The 12,369-nt window shown below is 47.1% G+C and overlaps 1 protein-coding gene across 2 annotated transcripts; it reads right to left on the bottom strand.

Moving 5' to 3' along the window:
* Window positions 1–842: 842 nt before the first annotated feature.
* Window positions 843–11,731, bottom strand: LOC138917402 (spermatogenesis-associated protein 31D4-like). 2 transcript variants are annotated; one of them, XM_070233599.1, is made up of 4 exons: window positions 11,445–11,731; window positions 6,134–6,179; window positions 5,475–5,535; window positions 843–5,196 (listed from the first exon to the last, which is right to left on the bottom strand). In XM_070233599.1, exons 1-4 carry the CDS (start codon window positions 11,445–11,447, stop codon window positions 984–986), a joined length of 4,323 nt encoding a protein of 1,440 aa, XP_070089700.1. In that variant the 5' UTR covers window positions 11,448–11,731; the 3' UTR covers window positions 843–983. The 2 variants fall into 2 exon arrangements, with proteins under 2 accessions (XP_070089700.1, XP_070089699.1); XM_070233598.1 differs by lacking the exon at window positions 11,445–11,731 and adding an exon at window positions 6,926–7,204.
* Between the last annotated feature and the right edge of the window lie 638 nt (window positions 11,732–12,369).

The raw sequence follows: 12,369 nt of genomic DNA on the forward strand, positions 1-12,369 counted from the left end.
CATAAAGCTTTGTTCTACCAGCAAGGTCCTTCTTTCCCCTCTTCATTTTTTCTTTCCTCCTGGCTTACTCCAAGTCATCTTTTCCTTACTCTCAGCTTTATTTTATCCTGGGAGGTAGGTGGCTACTTGGTCAACATTGTTACTACTGGCAGCTGAGTGATGCTTTTGCTCTGCAACAAAATATCATTTGGCAGTCTGAAGAAATACCTACAGAGGGGAACCACTTCCCCCAGGTGCCTTTCCAGTAGGGAAACCTCAGTGTAAAGTTTAAAGTATTCTTCCCTAACACATTAATATGACTCACATGACAGATTCTTAAGGCGTGTCTGTGCTGTTGCTAGCCCCTCCCCCACCAGCCCAGGATCCACTGCAGCAATACCCTCCCCCACCCCCCAAATCCCATTTAGGGTTCACCCCCTGTGGGGTCCTCTGGTCACTGACCTCTAAATCATGATGAAGCCACTGTTTTTTCTTCATTGTTGTTTTATGAATTGCATACCTATTCTTGGCCCTCTTCGGATAGAGAACACCTGTCTTCCCTACTCTCTGAAGGATGTAAAACATTCAGTGAGCGGAAGGTGTGGGCTGCTCTACACTTTCGTTAAGGCTAAGCGAAGAGGCAGGAGGCAGAGCCCACCTCCTCAAACTTCATCAGGGAGGAAATGGGCTTTTGGGGGCACGTGATATCGCTTTGTCAACAAGAGCTGCAGAGCACTGGTGACCTTTCAGAAGCCAGAGGAAGCAATCAGTAAGAGCTGAACTCACTCCTCCTTTTCCCTAAGCACAAGCCCTGAGTTACCTGAAACCCATGCCCCCAACACAGGACACAGAAAAGACATCACTATTATTAGAGAATCATTTATTGGGGAGAATTAATATTCTCCACGAGAAGGAATTATTTTGTGGTGGGAAATTTTCCGCTCTCGAAACGCTGGAAAAGCGTTTTCTGTTGACGTAGAGACGGATCCCTAAACATAGTGCCTTTAGCAGTGGTGAGAACAGCTGGAGGCCCCTGGGCCGGCTTGACGCCTGCAGGTGGAGCTTGGATGGGGCACATGCTCCCTGCGGGGCACAGATAAGGGACGCTTCTGATCCAATAGCTGATCTTTAAACGCCACGACTTTCTGAGGGTGTCCTTTCTGGTCTCTGATCCATCTAGAACATGTAGGATAATTCCGGCCAGCAAAGACAACTTCTTGGTGGCAGGACTTGGTGTTTGGCACTTTACAGGAGGGAGCCCTGTAGTTGGAAGGATGCCCCTGGACGGGCTCTGCCTGGGCCTGCTCTTCTGCCTTCTGCTCAGTTTTCACAAACTTCCTCAGGGAAGGAAGGGGCTCTTGAGGGCGGGTGACCTCTGTTGCACACCGCTGCCCCAGTTTCTCCACTGGGAACTTCCCAGGGACCGTCCTGGTCTTCTGAGCCGTGGTGGTCCCAGTAACGGCAGCTCTCCCTTTAACCAGGCCTCTGCTCTGTGCAGATGATATGGGGCGGCCCTTTTCCGGGGGATGTTCTTGCTTTTTGCCTTTTGTCCCAGGACGAAGCCATTGAAAAATGTCGTTCATCTTTTTTCTGAACAGACTTTCAGGAGGAGGCTGTGCCTTCTGTGATGAGGTCTGGGAAGACTTGCTCCCAAGCGTCTCCTCTGATGCTGTGATCTGAGTAGGGAAACTCTTTCTTGTAGGTTGGGATGTCCCCAACCCTGCATCCCCTCCACCAAGCTCTTCTTTGTTGGGGCCCGGAGGGCTCAGTCTCATTGTAGCTGGTGGGAATTTCTTATCCTCGGACCTCTTTAGGTCTTTCTTAGGGACCCAAGGCTCCTGCCGCTGCTGCCTGCTGATCCCACTGTCCTCCAGATGGACACGCAGCACCTGGGAAGCTCCCATGTCCCCACTGGAGACACCGTGGGCATGAGTCAGTGAGGCCTTGTAAGTCAAGCTCTCTGAGGCAGGGGACCTGTCAGTGTCTTGGCCTTGGACCTGGCTCTGATTCCTCTTCTCTAGTTTTGACTTTAATTCCCCAAACAGATGTTCCTTAAGATCCGATGACTTTGGGTCTTGGGGAACTTGTCTTTTTGGTGCAGGGCTTTCAATGGTCCCAGTAATTTCTGTTTTACTGTGATTCTCACGTATCATTTGGGAGCTTCCTGGCTTGCTGGTTGTCAACACACTACCAGTTTTTGACTGCAGAGCATTGAGCTCCTTGGCCCTGAATATGTCCCTGGCCGTGTTGTACATGGAAAAGGGTTCCGACTTCATCTTTTTGTCCTGTCGCCCTTCTCTTCTATCACTGGAACTCACTCTCTCATCTTTTGTCTCAGGTTTGGCACCAGCTTGCCTTGCAGGCAGCTCTGGGGGGCATCTGTTGCCTAGTTGAGTATATTTCTGACTCGTTTTGCCTGTGATGCCACATGTGACAGGCAGATGAGTCTGCCTGGCACCCTTACTCCTCTGAACAACCTCTGCAATCTCTTGGTTGATACCAGAGGGTGATTGTCTCGGCACCCCTTGACCTTCCCTGCCCATAGGTGATGTAGCAGGGCAAAGACGATCCAGGACCAGGGCTGAATTTGTTGTTTCCGCTTTTTCTTGAAGAACAGATTTAGAGCTTCCTCTATGGGGCTCGAAGCCCTCGGATTTGGAGTCGACTTCCAAAGTTGGGTTATTTGAGGGGGGACAGTAGAAATAGGGCAAGGACTGGGATGCAGCATCTTCCAATTTAAACGCCTGTATGGATTCAAGGACCCTGCAGGGCAGGCCCCACTCCATCCTCATACGGAAACTTTTAATATGGGTTTCCATCATCTGTTGTGCACTGGAATCAATGAAGCAAATCTCCTGGAAGGTATTCAGGGAGGAGTCCCCACCCACTGAAGGTGGCAAACTCCTCTGAGTTATTTGGGTGCGGGGTTTGTCAGAAAGCAGCAATGTCTGCTTGCTAGCATGCCATGAACTGCGCACCGTCCCAGGGAGCCGAGCCTCACTGATTTCCTCAAACTTCTTGCTCAAATGTGCTTTCAGGACATTTTCAAGTTGTTTCTGATCTAGACTTTCCTCCAAGGCCCTTGAAGCTTTCCCTGACAGACTTGCCATGTGACTATTTAGGTCTTTCTCAGAGTCATATGCCGGATCCTTATCTGAAGAGCTCTCTGGGTCACTCAACAGATGAGCTTTTGGGCCGTTCTCTGGGCTATGCCCCTGATCCTTCCCCATCTCCTTCTCTACCTGAAGCAGTTCTGAACCCCTCTCATGGAAGCTTTTGGATTGGCTCAATCCAACATTTAGATCTTTGTTCACCGAGATCCGTGAGAGTCCACGATTGCTTTCTGACTTAGCTATCTCTGAGAAATCTCTTGGAGGCATCATCAGTGACAGACACTCACAGATCCTGCGGGGCAGGCCCCACCGGTGTTGGATGAGCCTCTTTCGAAGGTGATGTTCCAGTTTCTTCCTCAGCTCATCACTGAGAGGAAACTCTACGGGAAGGGTGGAGATGGAGGCATGGGCCTGGGAGGCCTGATGGTAAGGAAAGTTGGGAGCTGAAGAACAAAATTCTTCCTGAGATCTTTGGACTACAGAGGGGGAACCCCACAAACTTTCCTGTTGCTTCTGCAACACTTTCCATTCCAGTTGTTGAATTTCAGATGAGGTGAGAGACTCTGATTCATCCGGGGGTCTATGGTAACACACTCCACAGATCCTTATCTGGGGTAGAGGACCAGATGGTAGGATTGGGAGTGGGGATTTAAGGTGGGCCTGGGACTTGACCTGAGTGAGAGGTAGGGGCTGGGATTGGGGCAGGGTTTGAGGCAAGGGTTGGGGCTGGATCTCAGGCAAGGATGGAGGTGGGCGATGGAGAGGTACTGGGGATTCTTGGCCCATGGAGGCATTTGAGATGGTATTGAAAAGGAAGATTGTGGTGCAGTCACGTGAGTCACGGATAGCAGAGGGCAAGGACTCGCTGTGCAGAGATGGGAGACCCCAGAAGAGCTGCATACATTTTTCCTGTAAATGGTCCTCCAAGATTTTAGGATATGGGGGCTGCTCACGCATGTGCAGCTCCTTTGGTTTGCCTGCACTGCTCCAGAAAGGAAGGGAGAATGCTGAGTCACACTCATCAGCATTTGACTCTGACATTTTCCCCGAAGGATTTAGTTGGTGGCCTGGCCTAAGTTGTTTTGGAAAAGAGCCCTTCTCCTTCTCCTTTTCCTTCCACATCAGGAAATCACTCCTCTTTCGGACTTGTCTCTCCAGGAGTGCCAGGACATGAGGGCTGAGAAATGAGAGGTTACCAGGCTCTATAAGGTTAGCTGTAGGGTGTCTCTCCAGAGAGGACTCTGGAGAATGGAGGGCAAGAAACTCACGATTAAAATCACGTGGTGCCAAGGTGGAAGGTGCTAAGAACAAGTCTTTGGCACAAGCTTGCCACCAGGATAATTCTGAAATTGACAGGCTTGAATGGTCAGTGCCTCTGATTGTTGGGACATAAGTGGACAACCCACCAGGGCTATCTGGAGATGAGTTCTCTGGAACAGACTTCAATAAGATGGAAACCGATTTAGATTGAGTCACAGTTAAAGGGTGGTCTGTCGGTGGTGAGACAGACAGGCTTGGTGGTGCGTGATGACAAGCCAGTGAGTCACTGGGATTCATTATCTGGGGCAAATTTGGTAAGGGGTTAATATCTTGGGAAAGGGTGCGGTCAAGAGAGAAGATCGTATTCAGAGACAGAGTGGCCTCTGGTTGGAGAATAGGACCCGTTGCCTGGGTGTCATGTGGTGGGAGAGGGGGAAGGGCAATGGGTTGGGGTGGGGAATGGTCTGCTGGGAATTTGGACTCCAAGGGAGGAATAGGCTCTGGTGGCATAGAGTGACCCGGTGGTGAGGGTGAAAGAAAGTCAGCTAAGGGTGTCATTGGGTTAGGTGAGAGAACGGAGGGGGGCGGTGGGGAAGGGTCAGGTGGAGGGGATGGTGTTAGGTCTCCTGGAGGGACTTCTGAGAAGGCAGAGGACAGAGTGAATGATGACTCAGTCCCAGAAGCTGTGGAAGCCATAGAGGACACAGAGGCAGTATCATCTTCCAGGTCCTCCAGGAACAGCAGCCGATTGATTTCAGCAGTTGTGCTATTACACACCTCACAGGAGGGGTCTGGGCATAATAGTTGACGAATGCGGGTGGTATCGAGAGGCCGGCCTAGGGGCCTGCGGGAGACAGGAAGTAGAAAACTGTAGCCAGGACCAGAACAAGGAAAGGAGGACCTGCTGGCCTGTCAGGGGAGGGGCCACCTGAAGCCTGCTGCCCCTTCACAATGCCCCACATCTATGACTTCACCATACACTCAGCAGCCCTCACCCCAAGGCCTTCATTCACATACCCGTTCCTATGGCAAACCCCTCCCATGACTACTGCAGGCTGTACTGAATCCCTGGAATTGCAGAGAACATGTCAAAGAGGGATCAGGAAAGAAAAGACTGGTCACCTTTTCAGAATAGAAATTAGCCTCCTTTTCTCCTCTGTTTCCCTCTGGTAGTTTCTCCAACCTGGGAAACCAGAAGAGTGAATTACATGTAATAAAGGTAGAACCATAGGTGTTACACGGGAGTCCCTTTATGGGAGACCCTTGGGATATTAACGGGATATTAACTCTGAAAGCCCCAAGAATCAGTAGATGTGGTCAAACGGTCAATGATAATATTAATAAGGTTCACATGTGTTTGTTGCTTCATTTATAAAGTACTGTCACATACATTATCCCATGGGATGTTCAAAACCACCATGTGAGGAACATAGGTCAATGGTTACCTCAAAGAGGAGTCTGATCATCCAGGAAGTCAACGTAGTTTCACAAGGTCAGGACACAGAAGTTCTGACTCTTGGTGTCTCCCACGGCAACCCACTGGGCAACACCCATTGTCCAGGCCCATCACTGCTTCATGCCCAGAGCTGGGCAGAGCAGGAATCTGAGAAATGTCTCGGGTTCTGACTACCTTCCCATGAGCCTTTCCTCTGAGGCCTCTATTTTCTGAGAGGGACTCTATCTAGCGACTGACATCCTCAGAGACCATGGACCTGGGACCTCATGGAGAGGACAGGATGTGTCACCCTTGGAGAGCTCAGGTGGGATAGGTGGAACCTTACCACTTGATGTTCCACCTTTTCTTCTCCTCTTGGCTCTGCCCTGACGCTGAGAACAAAAAGAAAAGAATGAGGAGCGAGGACTTAGTTGGCTTGATCCTCTCTCTAGGAAACTCAGATATTCATCCAAGATTAATGTCACTCTCTATTTTTATTACTAGCACTTTGTGTTCTTTCCCTTTCTGAATTTCTAAAGGTGATAAGATACTTTCAATTTTTCCTTCTTTGAAAAACTCGAAGGAGGATTTTTGGCTAGAGTCCACACTTGATATTCTCAGTCAGAAGTCCTCTGCTCAAGGAGGGCATAGACTCTGAGGCCCCCAGTCACATCTGTGCTTCCTCAGATAGGACCCTGTATCCTGGGACAGAGCTCACACTCCAGTGTCTGCTCAGAGGCTCAGCCCTGCTCTCCTGATCTGCCCAATACAAAGGACGGTTTGGTCGAATGTCTCCCGACATGGGAATGTGACTCATGATCCAGTGTTGGGAACAGTGTTCTCCTACACAGATCCCAAACTCTCTAAATAACCTAATGCAGGGCCGTGAAATCAGTGATGGGGTTTTATCCAGGAATCCTCCACCACACCCAGATGGTCTGTGAGTTTTAAATGGGAAACAGTCCCAGCTGAACCCCTAGTCCTGCCTGGCCTATTCCCCTAGAAGGATGATGTTCTATCCTCTATTCAGACTTGCCATCTTAGGAGTCTCTCTGGACCAACTCATTTAAAAATGTGGGACTAGAAATGGAAACAACGATAAAAAATCCCTGTTGGTGGCTTGCCCAGGGATCCTTACCTTTTGGTAGATTTTGGTTTTCCACAAGGTTGGTAAAGATGGAATCTCCACCAGGAAGCACAGGAACAGAAGAAGCAGCCACAACCCACACACGATGCTGAGGTTATAGTCACTATCTAAGAATGTTGAGCAGATGCTCAAAAACAACTCCATATGGCTATTCAGAAATGAGAGAACATTCCATTGACTGAACTCCATTTTCTGAATCGCAAGGCTGCCTGAGGCAACTGAGCTCTGAGAGTGTCCGCACTTGCCTATAATCCCAGGCCTGCATCACAGAGCACTGAAGAGTCACAAAGGGTTTCAGAGGGTGGGGGAGGGGACATGAAGAGGGTGTGCCCATGGCCCCTTCCTCACACCAGCCCAGCTGATCTCTCCATCCATCCTGGGCCCTCCAGGTCCCTCTGCCCTACCCTGCCATCCTATTTTCCAACTCTGTCCGTTCATGAAATCATACAATTACATTAATGAAATTTTGTGCCTGTTCCACCTGTACTCCAGATATTACCTGGGCCCCCTTTACTGTTTGGAGAGCTTGACTTTGGTTTCACCAATTCCACTGCCTCGAAAGTCTGAAATGCTCCCTGGAATTTTTGCTTGTACCCAGACATTTACACTCAGAATCATATATGTCCTCAAATCCATCTTTCCTTTAGAATGTTTTTGCCTTACATGAACCCTGATATAGAACTTAAAGTTCTTCTTTACTCATTTGGTTTTGTGAATGTTGAATAACAAATTTTAGTTTTTTGCTTCAGTCAGCCTTTACCATCTTCAGCCAGTGGGGCTGACTCAAATAATTGAAATGAGTAATTCATTATTCAACACTCACAAGACTAAAATCAGTACAGGCGTACCTCACTTAATGAAAGGGAAATGTTTAGAGAAATGCATCATTAGGCACTTTCACTGTTGTGTGAACATCACACAGTGTACTTACACAAACCTAAGTGGTAGAGCCTACTACACACCTAGGCTATGTGGTGCTACCCGTATGGGACCACTGTCATATATGTGGTCCATCAGTGACCGAAACATCGTTAATATTGTTACGTGGTGCGTGACTGTGGTGGATGACAATGACAAAACGGAATACCATTTTCAAGGCTTCTAAAATGGAGCTGGGAGGCCATTAAGGAAGTGGGGCTTATGCTTGTACACCACATCCACCACCAGATGTTAACTGAACTTTTGAACTTTACCTGACAGCAGAGGTCACATCTTGAAGTGTTTCCTCATTCCAAGAAGGGACAGTCTGCCTAGGACCAACTATGTTCTGGCAAGTCAGCTCACCCCATGCCAGAACCAGTCAGTAACTGTTCACTGTAGACCTTTGTAAGCCTGTGTCCTTTCCTTTTATCTACCCCTGCCTCCTTTGTCTTCCTAGGAGCACATTTGAGCTTCTACTCGAATCTACATCTCCTGAATTGCAATTCTTGAGACCCCAAATAAACTTTTTGGTTCTTTTGCAGTTTATGCCTCTTATTTGCTGACTTTATATGGTGACAGAAGTGGGATCCCTAGCTACTGACCTTCAATTCTGGTGCCACTTCACAGACACAAGCAAGGTGCCTGCAAAGAATCTTTTGTGCTCTGTCGTCTCCTCCTGGTGGCTCTGGTTCCTGGTGGTAAGTCCTCCTGGGCCTGGACCTCCCATTTTTGGTAGAGGTCCAGACTCTTTCTGTAGGCGTCCTTTGATACTGGTTCTGGCCATCCTTCCATTGTCAGCTTTGTTAGAAACTTCTGTTTCTTTCACTCCTTTTTTGGGCCTTTGATCCTTTGGTAAGTTCATACAGATGAGAAATCCATTTTCTAAGAGGACCACCAAAGAACAGCCCCACTCTGGGACTCCTGCTGGTTTTGTCTTTAAAGAATACAGACCTTCTACATGTAGATTTTTGTTCCACTGGGCTCAGATTACTCAGGGTGATTTAAGGCTTCACTGGCCTAAATGGGGCTCCTTTGAAATTCCTAAATTGGTTTATCTGTGCACTCAATTGGAAAAAGCCTATCAAACCAAACAAGTAAAATGGGAAACTTTTTAACATTGGTATCTTGAGGCCTCTAAATGAAACACTGAAAAGGACACTTCCTTGCAAGCCATAACAATGTCATAACTAAGAATTTCAAATGATTAAATGTAAATGCCATCGATAAAAGAATATTAACTCCTCCTGTATTCGTCAGGGTTCTCTGGAGAACCAAGGAGATTATCTATATATAATATATATTAATATTGCTATATAATAGAATATATAATCCATTGTATCTATATTTAAATTCATTTATTTAGTTCTATAAATTACATATATACACTCAAAATTTATATATGAAAGAAACTTTGGCCTCACCCCTAACTGCCTAAAAGAATTTAAGACAGAAGGCCTGTTCCAGGAAGGAGCTGTCAACGTAGGGAACTCTAGATGTGGTAGAGAAGAAGGTACCTAGCCGGGCCCATTTTACACAAGTTCTCTCTCATTTGTTTAGAGATGGCCCAGCAAACATTTGGTTTTCTGTCTCCTTGTGAATTGGCTTCCTCCTCTTTGAAGTCCCAAACCATGACCCCCAACCCCGCGCCTTTGTAAAATATCTAAACCCTAACCATAGGCCTGGCAGACACGCTGTGGACTGAGCAGCAGCATGAAGACCAGGGTCAACCTGATGACATTGTGGGTGGGACTACTGGCTGTTTGTCCACATCCTTGTCCTGGGTGCCCAGGAAGGCAGTCACCCAGCAACTTGCAGTGAGGTGTGGCGTGTGACTATGTTTCAGCCAATGCAATGGGAGTGGAAGTGGTGTGTGCCATTTCCAGGTTGGAACTTTTGAAAGCAGGTGTGTCTTCTCCGTGTTCCTTCTTTCTCCTTGTGCAGATTGGTTGCAGACAATGATACAGGCGTCAGGAATGGCGGAGCCAAGAGACGGGAATTCACGGGTGACTGACACACCCTGTGGAAGAGAACCACCTGCCCAACGCGAAACCCACCTTGGCCTGTAAGGTAATCACACATAAATTTCTACTCTCTGGTTATTCTTTTTCGGGATCTGCTTGTTATTTTCTTAACTATTATGGAAATATTTCAAATATGCAGAAGAGTACATAGTATGACCTCTATCTCCGGCCCCAATACCCAGAAAGAACAGACGTTCAATTCTGCCCTATTTGCTTCCGATGTTGCATTCATTTGCTGGGGCTGCCATGACAAAATGCCACACGTAGGGTGGCTTAAACAATAGAAATTTATTTTCTCACGGTTCTGGAGGCCGAAGTTCAAGATCAAGGCGTTGGCCGGTTTAGTCTCTTCTGAGGCCTCTCTCCCCGGCCACTTCTCCCTGTGTCCTCACCCGGTCTTCCCTCTGTGTGTGTCTGAGTTCTAATCTTCTCTTCTTACGTGACTATCAGTCACATTGGATTGGAGCCTACCCATGTGACCTCACTTGACCTTAATTACCTCTTTAGAGGCCCTCTCTCCAAATACAGCCCTATTTTGAGGTCCTGGAGTTAGGACTTCAACATATGAATTTTCAGGGACATGATTCAGCCCACAATGATATCTGTGTTTTTAAGAAGCAAAATGTTGCCGTCACACCTAAAATTCACATTTCCATCCCGTTCTCCTCCCTCTCTCATCATAGGTATCAGTATCCTAAAATTAATTACATTCTTTATGATTCCAAGAATATCCATGTGCATGGCTCCATTAACAAAAGATTACATTTTTATGCATAGTCAAGACATACATGTGTATGTCTCCATTAACAAATTCTTACATTGTTATGCACTTAAAAAATGTACAGGAACAGCATCACACTGCACATGTCCTTCTTTGATTGGCTTTGGGCTATAAATGGGGAAGGAAAAACAGCAGCCGAGGGTAAGAGAATAAATAAACGGCTTATGCATAAAAACCCAAAAGGACAGATTTCCAAGAGCGTCGCGGTTGGTGACCATGTGGAGGGTCTGGGAGAGAGGTGGTTCTGGGAGAGTGGTTACCTGGAGAGGGCGTGGAAGCTCAGTGCCCTTTCCCCATGTCTTGCCCTATGCGTCTGTTCCATCGAGCTATTCCCGAGTCATATCCTTTTCTAATAAACAGGTAATCTAGTAAGTAAGAGGTTTCTCTGAGTTCTGTGAGCCGCCCTAGCAAATTCGTCGAACCGGAGTAGAGAGTCTTGGGAACCTCCTACTGACAGCCAGTTGCTCAGAAGCATAGGCGACAACCCAGACTTGCTGTTGGCACCTGCAGTGGGGGCAGTCTTGTGGGGCTGAACCCTTAACCTGTGGGGTGTGATGCTGTCTCTGGGTACATAGTGTCAGAATCGAGTTGAATTGTAGGACACCCAGCTGGTGTCCCAAGAATTGCTTGTTGGTGTGGGGGACTCCCCCGACCCCCAACCCCACACACATTGGAATTGGTACCAGAACCCAGGAACAAACTGTGAAAGATAAGCGTCTTAGCTTGGGTTCCCATAACAAAATGCCATACCGTGGGTGACTTAAACAACAGAAATTTATTTTCTCACCATTCTGGGGGCTGGAAGCCTGAGAGCAGGATGCCAGCATGGTCAGGTTCTGGCGAGGGCTGTCTCCTCAGCTTGCATAAGGTCCCCTTCTCACTGAGTCCTCAGATGGCGGGGTGTGTGTATGCGTGTGAAGAAACAGAAAGAGAGATCTCTTCAACTTCTGATGAGGCCACAGTCCTATCTGATTTAGGTTCCACCATTATGACTTCATTTTCACCATAATTACTTCCTGAAGACCTTGTGTCTGGACATGGTCACAACGGGGGTCAGGGCTTCCATTATATGAACTGTGGGGAGACAGAATTCAGTCCATAGCAATAAATAAAGAGCAAATAAATAGAAACAAAGGTTTGGCATTTATCTTTATCATTTCCTTTCTTCCTGACTTTACTGTCTCGCTCTTTGTCTAGCTTCTTGAGCAAGCAGCTCGTTGGTTTCTAATTTTTCTTTTTAGATAAGTATATTGAAGGTATCTTTCTTCGAAGTATTGTTTAATTCCGTCCACCAGATTTTGTCATGTAGTGCTTACAGCTATAATATTTCCTAAGTTCCATATGAGATCCCTTTCAACGCAAGGTTCTATAAGTTCCCGGCCATTATTATTATTTTCTCATCTGTCGCTCCTTTTACAAGTATGTAATGTTCCTCCTTGTCACCATGTTGGTTTTGTCTGGAGCCTTACCTCCAGATTTCTATAGATATACTTTTTTATTGACAAGTAAAGGACAAAATGAGGAAATATCTTTGCTATATATAAGCGTGGTATCAGTCTACACTCCTGGGACAGTGTAGACTTCTAATCTGTCACTTATCCACCTTTGTGAAAAGGAATTCTAATATTGGCTCACTGAAGTCATTTTGGTCAACAGCAGAGGAAATTGATAATATGTATGTTTTCATCAGTCAGATAGTCCATGTTGTGCTG

Source organism: Equus caballus, chromosome 14 (genome assembly GCF_041296265.1).
Source record: "Equus caballus isolate H_3958 breed thoroughbred chromosome 14, TB-T2T, whole genome shotgun sequence".
NCBI classification, from domain to species: domain Eukaryota; kingdom Metazoa; phylum Chordata; class Mammalia; order Perissodactyla; family Equidae; genus Equus; species Equus caballus.